Genomic DNA, 22,714 nt, shown 5'->3' on the forward strand with positions numbered 1-22,714 from the left:
TGGCCAGCACCACGCTCGGTCACATTTGTCTCCCCAGTGCTGATGTTCACACACCATACGAGGACCACATTTAAAGCATAGTTGTGACTTGGAGAAGGTCCAGTAGCAATTCAGATATTCGTCACCAATGTTGGCCGTCAGCGGGAATCGAAGTTGGGTTTCTGGGTTAATAGTGCAAGGTGATAACCTCTGCATTATCGTTCCCCACACACACACACAAACACAAAGACCCCCCCCGTCCCGTATAACCTTAACATACTGTACGAGCAAGTACTGTTTTGCGAGCAACTATGAAGGCCGGCACGGCACATGGGGTGGTGGGTGGCCAGCACCACGCCTTAACGGCGATGTTTACACACTGCACCAGGAACTTATTTGAAGCGAAGTCGACCTAGGAGAGGCCCAGGAGCAGTAAAGAAAATTGTCACTGGTGCTGGCTGTGAGCAGGAATCGAAATTGGGTCGCTGGGTTCATAGCGCAACGCGCCAACCTTACACTACCGCTCCCCACACACACACAGATACACCAACACGTAACACACACAAGACGAACAACCTCTGAAAACCTTACGCACTGCAGGGGAAAGTGTTAGTGAGCACCTATGAAGGCCGGCAGGCAAATTAAAGGGGTGCAGTGGCCAGAACCACACTCAGTCACCTTTGTTTCCCACGTGCTTATATTCACACACCACACAAACAGGAACTCAATTTATGGCCAAGTCAACCTAACAGATAACCAGGGCAGTTTCAGATAAATCGCCCCCGATGTTGGCCACGGCAGGGAGTGGAGTAGAACCGGCAAGCGTTTCCTACAAAAAGGCATAACGCCTACACGGGATCGTGGGATTACAAGGTCAATCGTGAGCTTCTGTAAGCACGTAGCTGCACAAGGTCAAACGGCTTACGACAGCTGGGATCGCGGCCAGGTTTTTTTGACGCGGCAGCAAGGTGACAATTGTTTGGATCGTTCGACTTGTGCACGCCATCGCGATGCTGCGGCGCGAGCTCCCCATGGCATGGGGGGGTAGCGGGGGGCAGTGGTTGGGCGCGGGGGAACTGCCCGCGAGATCGGACGACGAACCTTGTCGTTCCTCTCGCACAGGAACTTGAGTCTCTGCGCACGCTTGTGCATGAAGACGCCGTCGAGGTGGCCCGTCTCCACCGCGCGGATCTCGATGGCCTTCTCGCCCCAGCCCATGATCTGGTTCGACCGAATGTAGGCTACGGGGGAGGGGTCGTTGGGGGGAGAAGAGGGGCAAAAAGTTTTTAAATGCTCAACAAACAAACGACAGCAACTTTCACTTACGATGCGATAAATCTCGCCGCACGACTGGACGAGTACGTGAGTAAGGTACGGGCAAGACTTTGGGAGGGTGCAAAGCAGACGTCGTGCTAATTAATTTCATTTATGTGGATTTCCACATAACTTTAAGATCCTTCAACGAATTTCATTTACTCTCATTTATTTTGCCGCATTAAACGTGCGCAATATGCTGTCCACAGCCCTTTTGTTAATCCCCTGCTGGGCGAGGGCCACCACATGCCTGTGCGGGTCGTGGGGGTTATTTGACCATAGCTGTTATGTACACATCACACGTATGCAGAGTCCGATATCCACGAACAAAGACAAAGAGCCGCTGTATAGTCCTAACAGACTGATGGTGCAAGTGCTGTTAGCGAGCACCGACGAGAGCTGCCATAACACGAGAGGAGTGGGTGGCGAACACCACACCTGGGACCGCTTTGTATCCCCAGTGCTGATGTATACACACCGCACCAGGCTTAGTCGACCTTGGGAAGGCCTAGGACCGGTTCACAATCATCACCGGCGTTGGCCATGAGCGGGAATCGAACTCGGGCCGCCGGGTTCGTAGGGCAGCACACCAACTGCTACACCACAGCTTCACACAATCATTACCACCATCACATACATAATCTCCACCATCGCGCCCATCAAATCCACTTCATCACCTCATCACTTCCTGTGGCATACAACAAGACAAAGATCCGCCCCGTAACCTTAACAGACTCTTTGAGCTAGCGCTGTTAGCGGGTAGCATCTATGTAGGCCGGAACAGCACAAGAGGTGATGAGTGGCCAAGCACCACACCCCAGCTGCCTTTGTCTCCCTAGAGGCAATGTTGACACACTGCACCAGGTACTCATTTGAGACCTAGTCAAACACACACACACGCACCGACGGAGGTGGGCATCTCTCCCCACTGCAGCACCACGTCCTTGGTGATGCGCCCGTAGGTGTTCACGTAGACGCCCTCGTCCTCGTAGCACAGCAGCAGCTCCATGCCGTCAGTGTTGGGCAGCACGATGACGGAGTACGGAATCACGTTCCCCTGGATCTGCACGCGCAAAGGGACACAGGTCCCCTGTGTAGCCGACGCAGACTGTCGAGGCAAGCGCTGTCAGCGAGTACCTACGAAGGCTGGCACGACACGCAGGCAAAGATGGTGTGGCCGAAACCTCGCCCGGCCACCTTTGTCTCTCTGCAGCAATGATAATTATCCACTACACCAGGTACTCATTTATGCCGAGTTGACCTAGTGGACGACCAGGTCCTGTTCAGATACTTGTCACGGATGTTGGCAATGGCTGGGAATCAAACTCAGGTCGCTGGGTTTGAAGCAACGTCCACTAACCACTGCGCCACAGAAGATCCACGCACCGTGGCGTGGTATTGGCTGGCCCACGAACCTCAAGACTTACGCGAATGCTCGGAGAAAAACTTGGGAGGGCTTTTTCCCCTCTAAGAGGCTACCACGTCGCCTGTTGTTATTGAATGCGACACTGCCACTCTCACTAACGCGACGCCACATTCTCAAGTTCCTACCGGACCCTCCGGACGTGCGGGGGGGGGGGTAGAGCCAGGAGATTCCCTAACGCAGCTCACGATTTAAACAAAAAAAATTGCACGCAACCCCTGCAGTCGTAAGGGAAACCAGCGCAGCCGAACCACCCCGAGACACAAACTACCACCGGCGTCGTCCAGGGGAGAGGAAACGTACGTGCGTGGGGAGGTAGACGTTGTAGAAGTTTCCCGTGTCGACGTCGATGGCGTGGAAGCCGGCGTTGGAGCCGTAGATCACCTTGAGCCGCTGCGACTCCTCGACGGTGAGGTCCACCAGCTGCGGCTTGTGTGCCAGATCGCAGAACGACTGTGTGCACACCCGCGTCGCACATCCAGCAGCGGAGTTAGGCGTGTAACATTTGCCGAATAGCCACTCACCTATTCCCTGCGATTCGATTATGCTTGCCTCCCGTGTGCAACGTATTCTTTGTATTTGTTCTGTACCATCCACATTTGTTCTGGCTTGTTAATTCCATTAGCCTCTTGCTTGAGTTGTTTATTACGTCTCCTGTATTGCATTTTGTATTGTATATTGCCTGTCTCATACACATATGAGTCTCGATTTTTTTGTCCATATAATTTCTATATCTGGAAGCTACATAATGTCCGTCTCCTTTGTATCAACGATCTAAAGCGGAATGGGAAGGTAGTTTAGAAATTTGTTAAACAACATATAAACAGGGTAAAAATGTTTGGTTACATTTATATGTATGTTACAAGGTTGTACACAGCTAACAACACCATAAGTCTTTATAGTCCCTTCTAGTCAGAAAGAGCCCTTGCCCGACACGACGGAAATAAATTAAATGCCGTTGTTACTGAGAGACCCGCCGACGGACAAATTAAGTTTCTTATTGAAAGTGGATGTGACTGCATTGGGCGCTACCACGGTATGTATGAATGCTAAACTTATTTCGCACCGTACGTAGCCAACTGTGCTAATTGGAGGTGTGGGGGAAAGACGTTGGACACAGAAAAACAGTTCTAAAGATATACGAGTTTTCGATTTAGATTTAAAAGTGCATATCTCCAGTGGCTTCCGAACATCGGAAGTGTTCCAGAAGGCCGTAGAAGTGCATCTGAAAGCGCGTATTTGCCGTGACAGTCATTGTTCGATGGCCAGCCAAAAGCCGCTGCTGCGAGGATGACCGGAGTTCAAGTGACGGTTTTTATGCTCCTTGACGAGATCAGCGAGGTACTGTGGTTCGTTCGTGACGAGCACTTTGCGTGTAACGAGTGCGACCTCAATAACAGTGCACAGAGCGGTGCACCGACACAGACCTTGAAAGCCATGAACTTGTGGTAGGGCTTGGGGGCCCAGGCGTACACCTCCACAGAGGTCTTGAGCGCAATCACCAGGAAGCGGATTCGCTCGTATTTCACTGCGCAGGGACAGAGCGCAGACGCAGATGGACGCCTCCGTGTTAAGGCTGGCCACAGCCGAGACATGAAACTGGACGCACGCACGCTGCACGCGTATACAACAACAAGCCTCTGGTGGTTTACACCTGCGGTTAAAAACTGACAGGTGTACGTCACGCACAAAACATTGCTTTGTTACGTACAGTCATCATTTGTCATTTCTGGCAGAGAGATGAAGGCCTCAACCACGCCGTTTCGGTCGTTGCGGTGGTTCGACCATACTTCACCACACTGGTCAATGTGGGTTTGTTGGGTTGAGAAAGAAGGGGGGGAGGCACCCAGTAGCTCTTCAAAAATCACCCTGCACTGTCATGTTTGGGTAAAGTCCAGCTCTAGGATTTAGAAATATCGGTTTGACTCATGCCACAAACATTGCTGTAAGTTACAGAGTGGGTTGAGAAAGTGCTACCCCCTACTTTGTGGAAGGGATGTCAAAGGTAGTCTTTCAATATCTGCTGACTTTGGCTGTTCTCCAACACGAAGGGGCGCCACTGCTCATCGAGAGATCCGAATAACTACTTCGTTTTCTGGCATGAAACCAATAACGTGGTCCGAATGAAGGTGTATACAAACACGTGCATGAGAATTCATTATTTACAATTTAAAAACAATACTTATGCCACATGCCCATGGGGAAAGTGACGGTACTAGAGTTGGGCTCTCTCTGATTATTTATTACTTGACCAATGGGACATGACGAAAATAGTTGGAAAAATAAAATCTCAACTCTGTTCTCACACGTGGCGACAGACAACGTGGCGTCAATGGCATCGTCATCATCAGCCGTGTCACACTCGACGTGGCTTGTAGGGGGTTTCCTGCCTTCAAGAGGCAGGATGTGGGAGTGGCCGCCACGTTTGAAGAACGTTTGGCCGCGATAAATTTCCACATGATAAGTCACCTTTCATTGGGCTATCATTTGTGGCTAGGTCGCTTCTGAAAAAGAGCTACATAGCTCAGGGGGCCTTACCTGGTAAAACAATAACCATAGTCGATAGTTTCAATGAGCTCGAGTAATAAGACTGAAAGAAAGTGGTCGATGACGGGAGATCAGGAGCCCACTGCGCGATCATCGTACCGACTTTGTAGTGCACACAGCTCTCCAGGTCACCGACGGTGGTCCACCCCTGCTTCTTCTCCACCTCGGGGTCGTTGTGCAAGATCTTGTTGCGCAGCCACGACAGGTAGTAGACTCGCAGCTTGTTCTTCTTTCCTGCTCGCATCACCATCACCAACGTCGCCACCATCACTACCGTGACTATCATCACCAACCATGACAGGAAGTAACAATCTCGTTGTGATCACCGTCAACAACATCGCTCACAGGACCACCACAATGGCAGAATAGTCAAATCTCAAGAGTCCAGTTGCATACAACTTTAAGGAAAATGTTTTCCTGAAGCTCCCCCACTTGGCAAAGCGGTGGCACTGGTTGGTGCACTGCTCTACTTACCTGGTAACCAGAGTTTGATTCCCGGTCACGGCTAACATTAGTAATGATGGGAGAACCTTTCCCGAGTGATATCTAATCCGGTCATAGGTCTCTATTTCATAAAATTCAGACTAACCAGTGGGGTTAAGTATGGTCAAATAACCACCCATGGCCTATGAGGCATGGAGAGGCCTTCATCCAGAAGTTGTGTGAGACAGGGTTGTACTAAGTACAACCTTAATATAACCCTAGTACAACCCTGTTACAACCCAGTTGTACGGTGGTGAGATGTTAACTACCTCGCCTGGTATACAGGAGGTCTTGGGTTCGATCCCAATCCTTACGCCTGTATATTTGGGGTTTGCATGTTCTCCCCGTGGTCGCGTACATTTTTCTCTGGGTCCTCCGGGTTTTCCCTCTACATTTAGAAACATGTGTTTAGATTATTTGGCTGCTATAAATTTCCACATTATAAGCCACTTCGTTGAGCTATCATTTGTGGCAAGGATGCTTCTGAAAAATAGCTACATAGCTCAGTGAGCCTTACCTGGTAAAATTAAAATAGTTTATAGTTTACATTATTACTATTATTATTTAATCTTGCTTTGCTTTCATTGACAAACTACAAGGAAGTTGCACCTTACGCCTTTTTAGGAAATAGCCACGGAGGATTTCTCCAGACACCAAACATCGTCGCTGACGACGAGACGATCATACAGTCCAATCCCCTCGTCGCCGGCGGGCAGGGGGACGCCGCACCCACCGGAGATGGTGACGAGGATGTTGAGTCCCTCCAGCACGTCCATCTGGTGGAAGCGGCGGCGGCTGATGAGCGGGTAGACCTTGCCCTGCCCGCTGCGGTCCAACAGCAGCAGTCCGTTCTCCGTGCCCACCAGCAGGTTCACGCCTAATGCACGAGAGTGGCATCCACGGGGAAATGGACCGATTTATCTACTGCTGGATGAAGGCTACCCCCCCTCCCACCCCACCTCTCCCCTCACAAAAGGCGTTGTCATCGCTCACAGTCCCCACAAAGCGACTATTCGTCTAGCTCCTGCATACGAGTCAATTTCATCGTTCCTTAGGTCCGACGGACGCAGTTGCAGGCGTGTTCCGTCCTTTGGCTGCCACTCTGTCTTGACCACCATTCTTCCTAGACATGTCTTGCCCAAGTCCACTTACTTTACCCCAATTATACGTAGGTAAACAATGTTTTTTTTTATAGCCAAATGTGCATGCGCTTCATCTTAACCGTATTTATTTTATCCCCTCCCTCCCATTACACCAGATAAATCGAGAATTGACCTATTTTAATTATCCAATGCAGTGGGGCTTTATGATGCAGCTCACAATCAGAAATGCACAAGTTCAAATTCCGGTCAGGGTTGGGGGGGGGGTGTAAACTCAGCACTTCGTTCCAACTGGGTCTGTTCTCCGAGTTACCCATTTAGCGGGAGAAGTCAACAGCAGCCGTTTAAGCAGAGACGGAAAAAGCGAGGGGAGAATTCGCGGAGACCCCGACACGCCGACCCGGAGCACTCACCCCAGAGCGCGGCGCACAGGATCTCCGAGTTGAAGCGCTTCTTGTACTTGCGGATCTCGGGCGCGTCGCTGTGCGGCCTCGTGTTGGTCGGGTTCACGTTCACCATGGAGCCCTTACGCCGCTCTCTCTGAGCCGCGTTTATCTGCGATGCCTGGGATGCTGTGTGGTCACACCGCGTCGCGCGCGGTTAGCGTCGCGCGCTGAAATGGGTCGATGCCACGCCCGCTGCGTTAATAAACGCCACCGTCCCCAAACAGCCACTTTCTTTGGAGGTTTTCCACCAATATTTTAACTCAATTCTAAATTAACTGCTCTTTGTGTTTAGTTTGTGGTCCTTCCCCGCACCTCCAATTAGCACAGTTAGCTACTTAAATTGCGAAAGAAGTTATACATACGTATGCGTCTACAATGACAACAGAAATGATGCGTCAACTCTCCAAGTTGATGGTATAATTCTGATATCATCAATGTAAGACTCGATTATCTTTTATCTGCATGTACTTGGTTCGATAACCCCTGCAGCTATTTGAAGCACTATATTCAAATAAAAAATACATTAATGGATTAAAAAAAAAGAATTAAGACTCCAGATTATGATAATTAATCTGATTGTGATAGAGATGAGCCATTAAATGCGCTTCTGTGGCCGTCTGGAACGCTCTCCCTTCCAATATAAGCAAGCCACTTGAGCCATGCACTTTTAAAATCTAGATTGAAAACTCATTTCTTGAGAACTGCTTTTTGTATTTAGTTTGCTGTCCTTCCTCCACGCCTATGATTAGCATGGTTGGCTATGTACAGTGCGAAAGAAGTTCACTGCCGTAAAACCAACTTTGAATAAGAAACTGAATTTGTCCGTCCGCGAGTCGGTCAGTCACAGCACTTCATTTATTTTCCGTACAATCGGGTGAGGGGTCATTCTGACCAGAAGGGACTAACGACCTATGGCGTTGCTCAACATACGTGCGTGAGGGACGTACCGGCGGAGATGGAGGAGAGGTTTGAGGGCGAGGGCTGAAAGGCGCCGTTGCTGGGCAGCACGTACGACGTGAACGACGAGGTGGAGATGTTCTTCTGCGGCATGCGGGAGACGCCCACCTGCAGGAACTGCGGCGGCAAGGCAACGCGGCAACACGAAAGGCGACAGACGCGCGGTGTCAAACAAAGCACGGCCACTGGTCGAATATGCGACCGACGAGAAAAAATATCCATCACCTCAACAGAATAATACCGCAGGCAAAGAAAACCGTAAGCTTCAAGCAACATGCAGAAATGTGTAAAAAAAAAAGCACAGCCTCTGCGCAAATGCAACGACCATCAGCATTTCTTTGGACAAGAGGACCGCAATGCACTTGTTCAGGAAATGCTCACGGGTTTTTGCATACGCACAGAGTCCCGTGTGCTCTCCACACGAGTTTCCGTGTCGTCTGAAGCACAGTCGCCGACTCGACGATGCCGTCGTTTTGTTAGTTGCATTTCTCACTCTTTGCGTGCGATCACAAGCGCTGGAAACTACAAACGATTACACTCCGTGATGGGGACAAGTGGAACGCGCTGTCGACAGGAAACGTGTTAATCCCAGGCTGTAGTGCTAGGTCCAATAGATGGTGTCTTTGGTATTACATGTCACAAGCAATTGCATCGCCTTGTACAAGACATTTTATATATTATTAGTTCATTAAGGGTTCTGCAATCTTGATTTGAAGCTTTCGTGACTGCAGGAATCCACTCTTTGGTTCTTTCGGTAAAGTCACGTAGGTATAAAATAAAATAAATCACGACGTTTCGGGCGCAACACAAGCGTCCGTCATCAGGTGGGAAAGCACGGTCCACCTGATGAGACGCTGGTATTGCACACTAAACGTCACGATTTATGTTATACCTACGTGACTTTACCGAAAGAACCAAAGAGTATGGTTCTTCAACAAGTAATCCTTTGTGAACAAATATATATTAGATCTTACACAGCTCTTAAAGACAGCCAAATAAATAGTTAGGGTCTGCATTCTAGTGCTCATGTCATTACTGTTAAATGTAGACTCGGAGCTTCACAAAAAACGAGTTTAGAGATTTAAATATTAAAACATGATTGCGAGGACACAGCATGAGCGTGCACTAGGAAGTGACAATTTTTTTTAAATGCAGGAAAAAAAGCAACACAAATGCAAACGTATAGGCCACAAAAACTGCCACAGTGTTCTCTGCAAACACAAAAGCACCTGCCACCTACTTGGTATCATTTACATTTACGAGTTGTATTGGTATATCCGTGGGATGAAACGATTCCACGAGTACAAATCAATTATATGGCTCAAGATGCATGCACGGAAACCGTGCATGTACAAATCGCTTGTCGACGACGGTCTACGCGATTTGTGGTTCAAGGAAACCCCACAGCCACTTAGGATTCTGCGTGTATAGCGGTCGCGAAAAGGACGAATCAATTTGTGACTTAAAACAGGACACTATACTGTTCCAATTAATTGGATTGTACGAAGGGATTGCTAATAATGACACTCTTATTTAAGAAGCGTGTTCCATTAGAAATTAGTTTCAACCATCCTACTTAAAAATATATCAAAAGTAAAAAAAAAAATTGCTGACCAAATGTTTTAAGTTGACAGATTGAAGAAGACACAACCTAAACCAAGCAGATCTTTACATTTGTAGATAGGACCTTTGGCTGTGTGTCCTGTCACGATGGGGTGCAGTTCACAGCCGATACATTGCGAGTTCATATCGTGGCCGGCCAGAATTTAAGCCAGTCCTTGAAGTGAAATTAGTCTGGAGAATTCTGTCCGCCAACTGCATGGCAACTGAAGTCTCGAACTTAACTTCAGCGGCTCACGAGACACGCGGTGTTACCATATATACAAAATAAACGCTTGTTTAGGGCTGCGTCTTCCCGTAACCGTCCGACTGCCAGAGAACACTGTGGCGGTCTTTCGCACGGGCCCAGCGCAAGCAGGCGACACGTCGCGGACGGGACGGACCTTGCTGAGGCGGGAGGCATCTAGGATGGGCGAATTAGACCCCGCGCGGAGCTTACGCAGCAGCGAGGGGGTGAAAGCGAGAGCGGGGAGAGAGGGCAGCACGGGCGGAGCAGCGCGTCTGGGCTTGGCGGCACCGGTGGGGGGGTGGGAAGAGGGAAGCAGGCGCGCGGCAGGGTTGAGAAACGGACGCCGGAGGAGGGCAGATACAGGGACATGTGGACAGACAGAATGTGGGTAGAGAGAGACGAAGGCAAAACACTCTTTATGCGTCATTGCTCGTTGGAAAGGACACGCGGCAGAAACCTTTTCTCAGAGCAGAAATATCCCCAGTGATTTAGCAGAATTCAACACAGGCCTGGAGTAGAAGATCTCGGAAGGTGCAGCATTATCCACCTGCCCTAAACTAGCTATCGTAAAGCCTACAATTTGTAAATGTCGCTTGAATAGTACTTGGAAAACCTACCAATAACTATCGGTAAGCTTATGAGTACTAAAAATGCCTTAAGCAACCAATCAAAAGGCAAACAATATTTAACACTCCTCAATAGCCTTCAAAAGCCTACCATTATTAGCTTCCATGCAATGATCCAATAAAAATCCTACCAGTCTTCAACAGCACATAAATTTGCATTAAGAGCACAGACGAAAGTAAAAAAAAGCAACGAAATGAAAGCAAAAACAAAAAATGTGAGACGGTCAGAGCGAGCAGCGGCGCGTCAATCGGCGGGGGGTTGGGGGGGGAGCAAGCGACCCGCCTCGTCCAGCGCGGGAGCCACGTGGCCGCGAGCGAGCGCACAGCTACCTCCTCCTCCTCCGAGCCGGGGGGGTAGGGCACGGCCTTGAACGCCGCCGAGTGGGGGCCGTGGGGGCCCTGAGCGCTGGGGTTCTGCGGGAGGAGGTCTGGCAGGGCCCCGCTGCGGCCGGCCATGCCGTTGCTGTCGGCGTGCACCACGCGCTTCTTCTCGTTCTGTCGCAAGGGCACGCGCGCCGCCGAGTGAGCACACAGCGAGACCTGCACGTTGTACGTGTGTCTGCGTGGGGAGCGGGTAGCATAGCGGTTAGTACGCTATGTGTGTGTGTGTACATGCGTCTGCACGGGGAGCGAAAGCCAAGCTGGGGATCCCGAAAGCCAAGCTGGATTATTGATGATGGATAGCGGTCAGATGGGCACACACCATGCATAACAGGTGTTATAGACTGTAGGGCTATGCTGCGGGCAGCAGAGGGCAGCGCAGCAAAAATCCACAGTTGTGCAATCTGCACTCACAAGCATACTGTGACATTATAATTCTTCCCGAGGATTAATACACTCAAACCGAGCTCGATTCCTGGCCGTAGCTAAAACGAACGCCGTCTGACCCAGTCTTGGATATCCCCCCCACCACCTTCATCAACCCGCACCTGGCAAGCGCGATGAAATACGCTCAAACAACTCCCAGTACACGCACGGCATGGAGTGGGGGGGAGCGGGCTTCTTTCATCAGCGAGCAGTGCGCACGACGCCGATCGCGAGCAACGCGGCGGTCGCGTGAGAGAGATAGAGAGAGGGGGTAGAGAGCCCCGTCGCAACGGCGGGAGCCACCTCGTGAACGATCAGAGTGCCGTCGCCGGAGGGGTCCTGCGAGGGGAGCCCCGTCTCGTCGTGCACCACCAAGGTGTCCGTGTCGTTCGTGGGACGCCTGCGGACAACACGGTGGTGTGGGGGGGGGCGGCGGCACCGGTGGTCATTTTGTTCAGTGCATTTGTGACGTCAAGACAAAGTGAGTTTTTATTTTAGGCACCGGAGGCCATTTATGAGTGGACAATAAACAAGCGCGATGACAGCCACCACTACCAAAAACATTACCGACGATGACGAGGTGAGATGAACGAGTCGGAATGAAGATGCAGAGAACCATAATTTTGTAAAGCACCGCATATCAAGACCCAAAATGGTAATTGGCTATACATGTATATACATGTAATTAACAGGTTAGTCAATCGGTTTGGGCAAAAATTGCACGCACCCTCAATAATATTTAACTGAATGATTGACTGTTTAAGTTGAATAGTCTAAGAGAATAACTCAAGAAATCCACAAAGACAAAAAAAAGACAGCTTTGTTGTTGTCGACTCGACCTATGACCGATTAAATTAACACCACGGGGCACAGCAGGCCCATGAACATCAAACGCGTCGCGTGGTTGTCATGCACCCCCGGTGTCAGGATTAAATGCCCCCCCCGCCCCCATGTAGCTCAACACACGAACCCCAACAGGCATTTGCACCGCCTGTTCACGCGACAGCTACGGCACTGGCTTAGATCTCTGTGCGAGTCAATGGTGACCAGTCGGAGAACATCAACTCGCTCCGTCTGTCTATGGGTCTCCATGCGAATATATGGCAGTGACGTCACGTGTGATTGGCATGCGCCCCGATTTCCCCATCCGATCTTCACTGCCTGGTGCCTGGGCTCCTCCATCACACGTTGCTACCTCCGCCCTATAGCCAAAAAGCCTGCTAAAGCCGCAAGCCACTTTCGGATTCGGACCCAGATGACCCTGAGAGTGTGGAGATGGAGGAAGAGGGTCCAGAGGACTCCACTTCCCAATTACAATCCCACCCCTCCCCCATCACCCCATCATTATGATCATCATCAAATGAAAATTCTATTTAATTTACTGTACTTTCCTTAATTAAACATGTCCTTAAATGTGACTGAAATTCTCTTTATTTAGTGTATTGTGTTCATTGGTTAATTTAAAGTGAACATAAAAAAAGTATTTGTACGTGATTTCATAGGTTCACTCATGACCTTGGTCCCCCAAATCCTACTTTCCACATAAGGTCATCAGTTTACCAACCAACTGTGGGGGGTTTTCAAGAACCTACCCTTGTCGTTGGCAAGGGATTGCTGTATTTGGCTGCTATAAATTTCCACGTGATAAGCCACTTCCTTGAGCTATCGTTTGTGGTCAGGTTGTTTCTGAAAAAGAGCCACACAGCTCAGTGGGCTTGACCTGGTGAAATAAAAAAACAGTTTAATGTATTTTCACTTTTTAAGTTTAGCAGTTCCACTGCCTGCACGCCGCACGGATCGACATCGCCACCGTCCGGCCCCACCGATGGCTCACGCGGCGGGGGCGTACATTTGTCTCGACATGCCGTGCACCGGGATGGTGCCATCGCGTCGCCGGCCCTCCGCCTCCTCCTCCGCGTCCTCCTCCTCCTCGTCGTCCTCCTCCTGGTCCGAGTCGGCGGACTCGTCGCTCGACGAGGAGTACTCCGTCGACTTCTGCGCCACCCGCCCGGTGTCTGACAGGACCTGCGGGCGGCAGGGGGTGGCAGCAATCGTCACGCGCAGTCGGGTTCGTGGTGATAGAGCGGGGTGGCAACGGTGAACAGCACGCGGGCCCGAATTTGGCGCAGGGCTCGGGTTGCCGCGATGTGCCGATAACTACGATATATCGCAAGATGCAAGATCTGCGATAATCGTATCATGACAAATGATTTTTGGGAACCCTACACAGCGCAAAGCTACAGGTGGTGTAACACAGCAAAGCATGGGCAGTAGAGTTTAGAGCCGGTAGATTCATAATGTATTAATCTAACAACCAGAATCTTGGTTAGTGCGTACATTTTCTATTATTTATTTCTAAGGCCTTTTTAAATTATCTATTGAGTTCCAAGCCCTGTCCTTTTAAAACAATGATTCAGTTGCATGCATGATTTGAATTCTCTTTTCTTTGTCTTTTACCCAATTGTTACCCCAACTGTGCTATCGGCATCATGCTGTGTCACAAGACACAGAATCCATTCGCAACTCTCTCTAGAGAAGTGTAACACCTCATTCTGTTCCATGCACGGCATGCACCGACACTTGCTTCTTTTGTATCGTGACCTATGTAACCACGTTTGTGGAATTAAGATCTGTACGTGTAGCAGGACGCCCATGATAGCGCCGAGCATCTCATTGGGCCCTTCCTGCTGAAATAAGTACAATCCATCAAGATAAGAGAATGGGCCACAATGCCACTGTAATCCTTGGTCACCTGACAGTCAAACAAATTTTTTATTTATTCTCAGAGCTCGAATTTGGTCACGTTAAGTACGGTACTGATGCACTTTTTCTGTAGTCATTGGTGATTGGGCTGAGACCATCGACTCACTGTACTTGAAAACCCAGTTTAATCATGGGGTGCTACCTAGATTCAAAACTAATGCCAGCTTCTGATATTCGGAAGTCACTGGAGCTGTGCACTTTCAAACCTAAATTGAAAACTCGAATTTCTTTCGACCTGCTTTGTGTTTAGTTTGTTGTCCTTCCCCCGCACCTCCGATCAGCACGGTTGGCTACGTATCGTGCAAAAAAAGTTCAACATAAATACGTAAATCTGACCCGAGCTACCTGGCTACCTCAACGTTTTAGGATTATAAATTTGTGGAGTAATTAGTTGCTTGTGGCTCCCTGTAAAGATTCATATTGACCCAACCTCTTTCTCATTGGCCACAGCTGTGTACAAATAAAAACTGTAAGTATAATTGGATCGAAGCCGTGAGAGCTGGATACAAAAATGACCTAGCAGAGTAAAAAATTCCCGAGGCTTCCAAAACATAGGAGGGCCCCTGACGATTCCTCAAAGATATCCTGATGATGTCACGTCATGCTCCGTACCATTGAACTCATTTTACGTGCACTTAATTACTTGTGTAGTGACATAGGACGTCACTGCTGTGTTAGTGAGTTGAGGAAGGTGGTCACCACCTTATGTACAGTGTTATATTATTTACTGTTCTAACAAATGTGTGCACCTAATTCGAACCCATTACACTTGTTTAAAGTTCTCATCCTAATATAGAATAAAAAGCTGGTCTCAAAAATTGCTCGACCATCATTTTCACGCTATACGAGCAAAAAGGTTTTGCTGGCTGGCTGCCTTCCTGGCACGCGAGTGCGGTAGTGACGTCAGCGCGCACATCTGCACAATGAAGTCACCGGCAATGCCACAGCGATAGGTTCTTACGTCGTGCCGACGTCATGCCACCTCCGCTCCCACCAAGCGAGGTGGGGGGGACACTATAAAGGATGAGCGAGTTGCGAGGATATCACGACATTTATACTGCGTTTCAGCCGAGCTCCTTTGATGATTCAATTAACTCGTGAAAAAAATAACACTGTCATTACAACCGACGCAACAAAAGCAATTGGTTACAAATTACAGCACGTGCATACTACAAATTGATCAGGCAAATACGTAATTTTAACCTGCATTCTTTGACTTTAATTTTAGCGGGTGCAAACGACTCCATTGAAGACATTGCGTGAAGCGTGCACGGTGGAACTTCAACTACGGTACTGCAACCCAGCGTTTTTACACACTCCGGACCTCGCAAGCCCCATGGTTCCACATTTGTGTGAATAGCAATATATTCTATTCATGTTGCAAAATTTGTTTCACTGCACATTGCATGCAGCATTGAGAGGAAGCTTTACCGTGGGGGGAGGGGGGGGTGCAAGGACTGGAGTTGAGAAACTCTACTCCAGCAAATGAGCTTCTTAACTCCGGCATCCAGGGCCAAAATCCAGCCCGGCTTTTGACGATTACCATTTTCCCCAGTCCAAGTGCCTGCCAGTCTTTAAACGAGGCATTAGCACCCAATGTGAAAACTAGTTTCGATAGGCCACCGTCAACGCGCTCCGTTCACTACTGCTTCTGCGGTGCCGAGGTGGGGGGTGGAGGGGAGTCTCTCGAATCTGACAGTGAGGAAAGGAGCTTGCTGAGATGGCCACCTCAAGGTAACCAGGTGGGCACAGGACGAGCTGGGACTGGGAGGACATCCCGGGCACGGGAGTTTGCGACATCGCAGCTCGTGCTGAATTGACAGGATGATGCCATCCTTCAATGCTGTGCAAGGTGCAGTCTTAGCTCATTCTTGAGTGGTAGAGGTGGTGGTAGCTTCAGTGCAGGCGTAAAGCATGACTCAAACAGTGACTGTGCAGCATTTGACTTCAACACTCTCTGCAGACCGGTTGCCTGGTGCAGAAAACCACATTCTGGCTTTGCAGCACAAAACCGAGTCCTCTTACGAACTCGTGGGAATGGGGTGACCAGTTTGATTCAAATATCTATTATTTTCAACCTGTTACCGTCTCTAATTTTTCTGGCCTCGTTCATAAAGTCTTGTTCTCTCCACCGGTGTAAATATAATGTTCGGATTAACTGCTAATCATCCGATTCACAACCGCACACGAGTTAACACGTGTATCGGGAATACAAAAATCTATTCTAAATCAAGACATAAGTCATTAAATGTCTAACAAACTACAGACTACATTTACAGCCATTGTATGCTGATCGTGCATATTAAGTCGATACATATACAGGCTATATATGCATCTTGAAAACACGCTGCATATACGCCGACGCGCACTCAAACACATCAGCGGAGAAGTCACATTCCATTTACCATCGGATGACTCTTGAAAATGTCTCACTATCCTTTTCGCTGGTTAATCACAAAATAAACTTTTACATTTTTTAAAGAAACAAAACCATTTACTCATTTAGATACGGCCAAATTGAGGTTTTCTTTGGGGGGGGGGTGGGGGGATTTGAAATGTGACCGCTGACACGCTTCAGACGGTCAGACCGAAAATAAAACTGGAATGACGCAAGCAGCCTGCGATGGAAGCAGGCGCAAGAGAGGGCCGCAGCAGCGGGGAGGGCGCTTACCATCTCGCCCTACGTGTGTGCCCGTGGCGCCGTCAGGAGGAGAGCAATAACACAACCGCTGTTACCGCCTCCGTTCCGACGCGAATCAACAGCCGCGGGGTGTAAAATCGCGGCCGCGGCAACAGCAACAATAATCCTCCGAACGCAAACGCGGCTTGCGTCTTAATAAGGTGTGCAAACGAAGTGCGGGAAACGTGATAGAACTGACCTCGGAGATAGCTTTTGTATAGCTCTTATGGTTAAGCGTGGAGTCGGGAAAAGTGAGAGAAATCGTTTCAGAAAACGGATACAAAAACGAGGCAAAAAAAATATCAACCCTCTACAGCGACACAAACCTTTGAGACAAGTTGCGTTTCGTTTAGCGATCACCTGTGAAAGCTGGCATGGCGCATAGGGGGATAGTGTGGACAATGTCAAGTCCAAGCTAACGTGAACTCGTGTTTACACACTGCACAAAGCACTCATTTTAAAACTGAGTCGACCTAGGTCAGAGTGCAGAATCAGAATATTGTATTTATCCTGGAGAAATCAGATGAGCAACGAAGCTTTTTTCACAGCTCTCCAACAGGGGCAGGTCAGAAAGTTACAACAAACAATGCAAACTATAGGAAAGTTAAGCAGATCACTAAAAAATAAACTAAAACTCAACTTTTATTTTACTTGATGAAGCCCACCGAGCTATTAAGTTAAGATTACAGCACTCTTCTTTACAATGCATACAGGAATCTCGCACTCAAGCACATTCTCGCGAACGGTCGAGCCACAGGAGAGCGATCGGCGAACGACACCTTAATGCATTTGGTGGTCAAACCCGCGATGGGCGAGTTGTACATTAACTTCTCACGTATGCAAGCGGTTTAATGCACCAATAATACTTCTTTCGGCTCACCAGCCGAGCTGACTAGCAAATCTCGTTGCCAAATCTATCAATAGCCATGCCGATTTGCTTGGAAATATGCCAAACATCAGGGAACAAAAACGCCCAGGCCTCAATGAGAAGCGAGGCAGAGGTAAATCTCACCAGCGTATTACCAAACGAGGCGTCATTTCTATTGCTACATTTCATCCCGAGAATTTTTCTTAAACTTGCCTGGGAGCCGAAATTACAATAAACTGGTGCATTACAACGCTCAGGGACGTGGACAATTTTATGGATTTGCTCGTAAATGTTGTGGGTTTGCTCTCCAACTCACTGGTGTGCTGTACAAGTAACGAATTGGCATTTTCAGTTTACGTGACAAACTTTACTAATTGGCCGAGTCGGGTGGTGGCAGGTTTAACTCGCATTTATATTTACACAATCTAACCTATAAAAAACCTCTTATGGATGAAAATTTTATTTACTTGGCGAAGTCGGGTTGGTGGAGGGTTTCATGACACAAACTTGGTCAGATCATTACGTGGCTGAACGCAAAAATCAATTATGAATCGTTATATCAGCCACAAAAGCATAGGTGTGTTGAGGCTGTAGCGTACTGCTTCAATTAAAGCTAGGGCTAGAATGATGATACAGGAGCGAAGTATTCTTATTAATACGACAACTGGCGGTGCTGTTGGTGCAGGCTTACCGGCGGTCTCATCGGTCGCGTAAACTCGGGTCGCTCCGCTTGAGTAACCGGTAACGGTTCAGGGTTGCTCGACGCTTCAACCTGAAGGGCAGCACCTGCAAAGTGTAGCGAGAATGTCATTAAAGACCGCGAAATAAGGAACATCACAGAGCTTGCCTTCTTTCTTACAACATTTTGTCAATCCACCGCTGACTCCATCTCTTAGAGGGGTTGGTGAAGGGTCAGTTCGGATGCAAATTGTCACTGACGTTATAAGCGTTATTAACCACTGTAGCATCACTCCACAGAGCTCGCATAATCCTCAATAATAACAATAACATTTGCGTTGTTTACCCAGAATATGCTCGACAAGCACCTGTTCCAAAAACCACATTGATCAGTAGAGGCAAGTGAGGTAAAAATAACCTCCATGATCAACGTGGTGTGGGGAAGGCCATCATCACCCAACAGCGGATTAAGGAGGACTGCAAATTAAAGAATCCATTGAGACAAAAAGTCTCCTTCAAGGGCAACTCCGAGAACCCAGCTGCACAGCATGAACCAGATGCGTGTTTGGATTCATTAATCCACACACACACATCAGCTGTCACACACAGCCAAGGAAGATAGGTGCCAGGAGGTGAGTGTGGGGTTTGGGTGGGGCAGTAGTAGTTGGGGCAATGACCTCTGCTCTGGTTGCGCTCACGAGACCCGGGCTGCGAGCCGGGCTGAGACCCGGGCTGTGAACCCGGCTGCGACCCCGGTCGGGATCCCGGCGTGCTGGAGCCGGAGTGCGATCCGGATCCGGAGCTGGACGAGCCACCGCTGCCGAACTTGTGCGGCTGCTGGTGCTGCACGATCCCTGCCGCTCTCGCCTCCAAGGCACTGCCGGCACTGGAACGAAAGAGCCGGCGGGAAATTACATTAAAACGCGCAGGAGGCGCAGTTCTTCGCACACGCGCAGTGGCATAACGTAGTTGGCACACATACATACGTGTGCGCGTGGCTTAGATGGGTGCAGTAATGATTAACTTGGAAACAGAGTTGATCAAGTTCGGAGAGGTCTTTGGTAGGTATACAATCATTTGCCTCCCAGCGATTGAATGAACCATTACAATTCTATGGAATACATTTTTATTTACAAACTGTGAATGAAGTACATCGAGTGGCTGCAGAGGTCACGTGAAACCATTATATACAATATATACCAACTAAAAAATCGATTCCCAAGATGCGTGATTCGATGCAGTATGAACAGGTAAACCAGAGTCAATTGGCAGATAGCGTGATGTGGAGTAAAGTGTGCGCTACCCCACCTCTTCCAAAATGTCTGGCCAGCCTGAAAGAATAGGCCAAAAAACGCTCTAGAGATAAAGAGCTCCCTTCTAAGCCCTTCAGCCAGCCATGTCACCGTGATGGCAAGATGTTAACTTCCTCGCCTGGTAAAGACGAGGTCTTGCACTCGCTCCCGACCCTGATGCATGTACATCTGGAGTTTGCGTGTTGTCCCAGGTCCTCTGGTTTTCCGCTCCACATTTAGAAATATGCGTTGGGAGTATTTGGCCGCTATAAATGTCCACGTAAGCCACTTGGTTCAGCTATCATTTGTGGCCAGGTTGCTTCTGAAAAAGAGCTATTCAGCACAGTGGGCCTTACCTGGTACAATAAAAAACAAGTTTCATAGTTTTAGTTTGAGTGCAGGGCTGCACGTTTACCCTTTACCTATTTAGCCCTCAGTAAAGTAACAGTTCTGCTCTCCTGATGTACACAAAACACACGGATGTGTATATTCTGGACTCTCCTGCCCACAAGACAAATCGTCTGTGTCCCCGTGCTGCCGGCCTGGTGGCAAGCATGGCAGCCGCACCTGGCCTGGCGAACGTGGCGTGGCGTGAGCCCCGGGAGGTGGCTGGGCGAGTTTCTGCGGCCCAGCTTGGGCGAGACGAGCCCGGCTCGCACCGGCACCTGTTGAGGGTCGTGTTGAAAGCCAGAAGCACGAGACGCAGGCACAAGAGACACAAGGGCCAAACGATCAAACAAAGAAAAAAAATAACACCTACAAACGCGTCCTCGAAATAATGCAGGCACGAAGTCAATGTCGCAGAACTCCGTTTGGGGGTTAATCCAGCAAGCCTCTTATCCACACCAATTCTCAGAATTGGAATTTAGTCAATTAATAGGTATCAATCGAAATTTGCGCAAAAGTAGTTTTTTGTGTGCAGTTGAGAAGTCAGTGTTAAACAATGGTTGCCAAAACTCAAGATTCTAACTCAGGATTTCTTCTCAGCGGCGCTGGGCACATGGTGCCTCGAGATCTCGAGAGCCAGCTCTCGGGATTTACCCCGCCGCCTTTTCAAAACCACAACGTCGACCTGACCTTGGCCGTCAGATCCTCCCACTCGGTTCTGCTCCGTGCCAGCAACTGCTCCGGGCCTCCGGGGCCCACGGGAGCGGCGGGATGCCGGGGGCTGGCCACGGCGGGGGCGGCGCCGTTGCCGAGTGAGGCCACGGGGGGAGCGCTCGGGGCGGCCGCCACGAGGTCCTCCTCAGGCACCGACTGCGAGCGTGGCATGGGGCCAGAGCCCTGCTGCCGCAGCGGCACGCGGTGCGCGACCTGCACCTGCTGGTGCTGCATGCACACATTGGCAAGCTCGGTCACACGCGTGTGCGCGATATTAATTATATTCTTGGTTCTTTCGGTAAAGTCACGTAGAAGGGAAACAAGAAAATAATAAAAAAAATTCCCTTCTACGTGACTTTACCGAAAGAACCAAGAATATGAATCCCTGCAGTCACGAAAGCTTTAAATAAAAAAATAATTCATTAGTTTGCTTTTGTATGTAGAACTTCTTTTTCACCGTATGTAGCCAGCCAACCTTGGTAATCGGAGGTGCAGGGGTAGGACAACTACAACACAAAAAGCATTGTTTGTACCAAACCACCGACCTAGAATGTGCCCGATCCTGTCAAATCTCAGAAGCTAAGCGGGGTTGAGCCTTGATATTTTGAGTAGCTTCCAAATATATACAGGGTGTTCCAAAAAGAAGGACCCGATTTGAAATCGCTATATCTCTGCAACCACGAACCGCACATGAATTAAACTCTTACCTCTTGAAAGGGCGGGGCATAGAGTTTCACATGATTACCGCTAGATGCCTCTCCCAGCACACAAACAAGCCCCTAGCCTCAGTCATTCGCAAGACAACACTGCGTCAACATTGGATAAGGTCGCACGGGACCCCAAGACTGGGCGCTACACTCTTGGCCCCCAAGATCCCCAGACATCATCACACCCTGCGACTTTTTATTGTAAGGATACGTCAAAGACCGTGGTGTTTTTGTGCCACCATTAGCGACTAATCTGGATGACCTCAAAAACAGAATCACGGCAGCGGCGACTTCAGTGGAAGAGAAGACACTTTGAGAGGCGTTTGGAACCAATTCCACTATCGTCTCGATGTTGTCCGTACAGCAGATGGAGGGCACAGAGCATTTATAAAATGGCTAGTAAAACTTGATAACTCATTAAACCGTTTGTAACTTTTTGTGTAATTGTAACATGTTGCCATCGTGAAATAGACTGCTTTGAAATTGGGTCCATCTTTTTAAACACCCTGTATTATATATACTGCTTTATGTTGGTTGAAATGTAATACTGTAGCACTATTGATAAATTTCCAAGGTAACGTGGCAATGCAAACCTTAGCATCACCATGTGGATTACTACCAGTCGTATGACGAAATTATAAGTTTTTACACATTTAAAAACTCCAACTGAAATAAACCAAGGTGAATAACAATAAAGTGTTTGGCATTGGGCATGGGTGGTGGCAAAACAGGAAGGCCCACTGAGCTATAAAGTCCTTTTTCAGAAGGGACCCGGCCACAAATGTGTTGGTATGTATTGTTCACTCGGCCTTGTCCACCACCACCTGTGCGGCAACCTTCGGGCAACCCCCAGCGGCAGACTTGCCTGCGACTCGGGGCCCCTGTGGAAGGCGGACGGCGCTGCTGGTCCCTGCGGTGCCGCCACGGCGAACACGTCCGGCTGTGATGCTCGCTGTCCCCCGGCAGCCGCCGCCACGGGCATCTTGCGGTTCTGCTTCGAGCGATCCTCCACCTGCGGAGCAGCACACGCGCACTCGTCAGCCTCACCCAAGCGGCACGTGTATCGTAGCCGCAAGGCCCGGTGCACTGCCGCA

General features: G+C 49.2%; 1 protein-coding gene across 3 annotated transcripts in view; it reads right to left on the minus strand.

The window, feature by feature from the left end:
* LOC116952441 (mitogen-activated protein kinase kinase kinase kinase 4-like) overlaps positions 1 to 22,714 on the minus strand; it is a 120,868-nt gene that overhangs the window by 5,679 nt on the left and 92,475 nt on the right. Inside the window, exons 17-34 of one of the 3 annotated variants that reach the window (XM_076074407.1) lie at positions 22,486 to 22,632; positions 20,890 to 21,141; positions 20,380 to 20,477; positions 19,198 to 19,406; positions 18,534 to 18,628; positions 17,174 to 17,197; positions 13,381 to 13,556; positions 11,835 to 11,931; positions 11,055 to 11,219; positions 10,253 to 10,375; positions 8,240 to 8,366; positions 7,260 to 7,418; positions 6,480 to 6,623; positions 5,363 to 5,497; positions 4,144 to 4,244; positions 3,020 to 3,169; positions 2,197 to 2,356; positions 1,081 to 1,220 (exon numbers count right to left, since the gene is read on the minus strand). In XM_076074407.1, the coding sequence (XP_075930522.1) occupies positions 1,081 to 1,220; positions 2,197 to 2,356; positions 3,020 to 3,169; positions 4,144 to 4,244; positions 5,363 to 5,497; positions 6,480 to 6,623; positions 7,260 to 7,418; positions 8,240 to 8,366; positions 10,253 to 10,375; positions 11,055 to 11,219; positions 11,835 to 11,931; positions 13,381 to 13,556; positions 17,174 to 17,197; positions 18,534 to 18,628; positions 19,198 to 19,406; positions 20,380 to 20,477; positions 20,890 to 21,141; positions 22,486 to 22,632 (2,502 nt within the window). The remainder of the gene's footprint in view (positions 1 to 1,080; positions 1,221 to 2,196; positions 2,357 to 3,019; positions 3,170 to 4,143; positions 4,245 to 5,362; positions 5,498 to 6,479; positions 6,624 to 7,259; positions 7,419 to 8,239; positions 8,367 to 10,252; positions 10,376 to 11,054; positions 11,220 to 11,834; positions 11,932 to 13,380; positions 13,557 to 17,173; positions 17,198 to 18,533; positions 18,629 to 19,197; positions 19,407 to 20,379; positions 20,478 to 20,889; positions 21,142 to 22,485; positions 22,633 to 22,714) is intronic. The other 2 variants (XM_076074408.1, XM_032971777.2) reach the window with 2 other exon arrangements.

Source organism: Petromyzon marinus, chromosome 47 (genome assembly GCF_048934315.1).
Source record: "Petromyzon marinus isolate PM22_M1 ecotype Great Lakes invasive population chromosome 47, UKy_Petmar_22M1.pri1.0, whole genome shotgun sequence".
In the NCBI taxonomy this organism is placed as follows: Eukaryota; Metazoa; Chordata; class Hyperoartia; order Petromyzontiformes; family Petromyzontidae; genus Petromyzon; species Petromyzon marinus.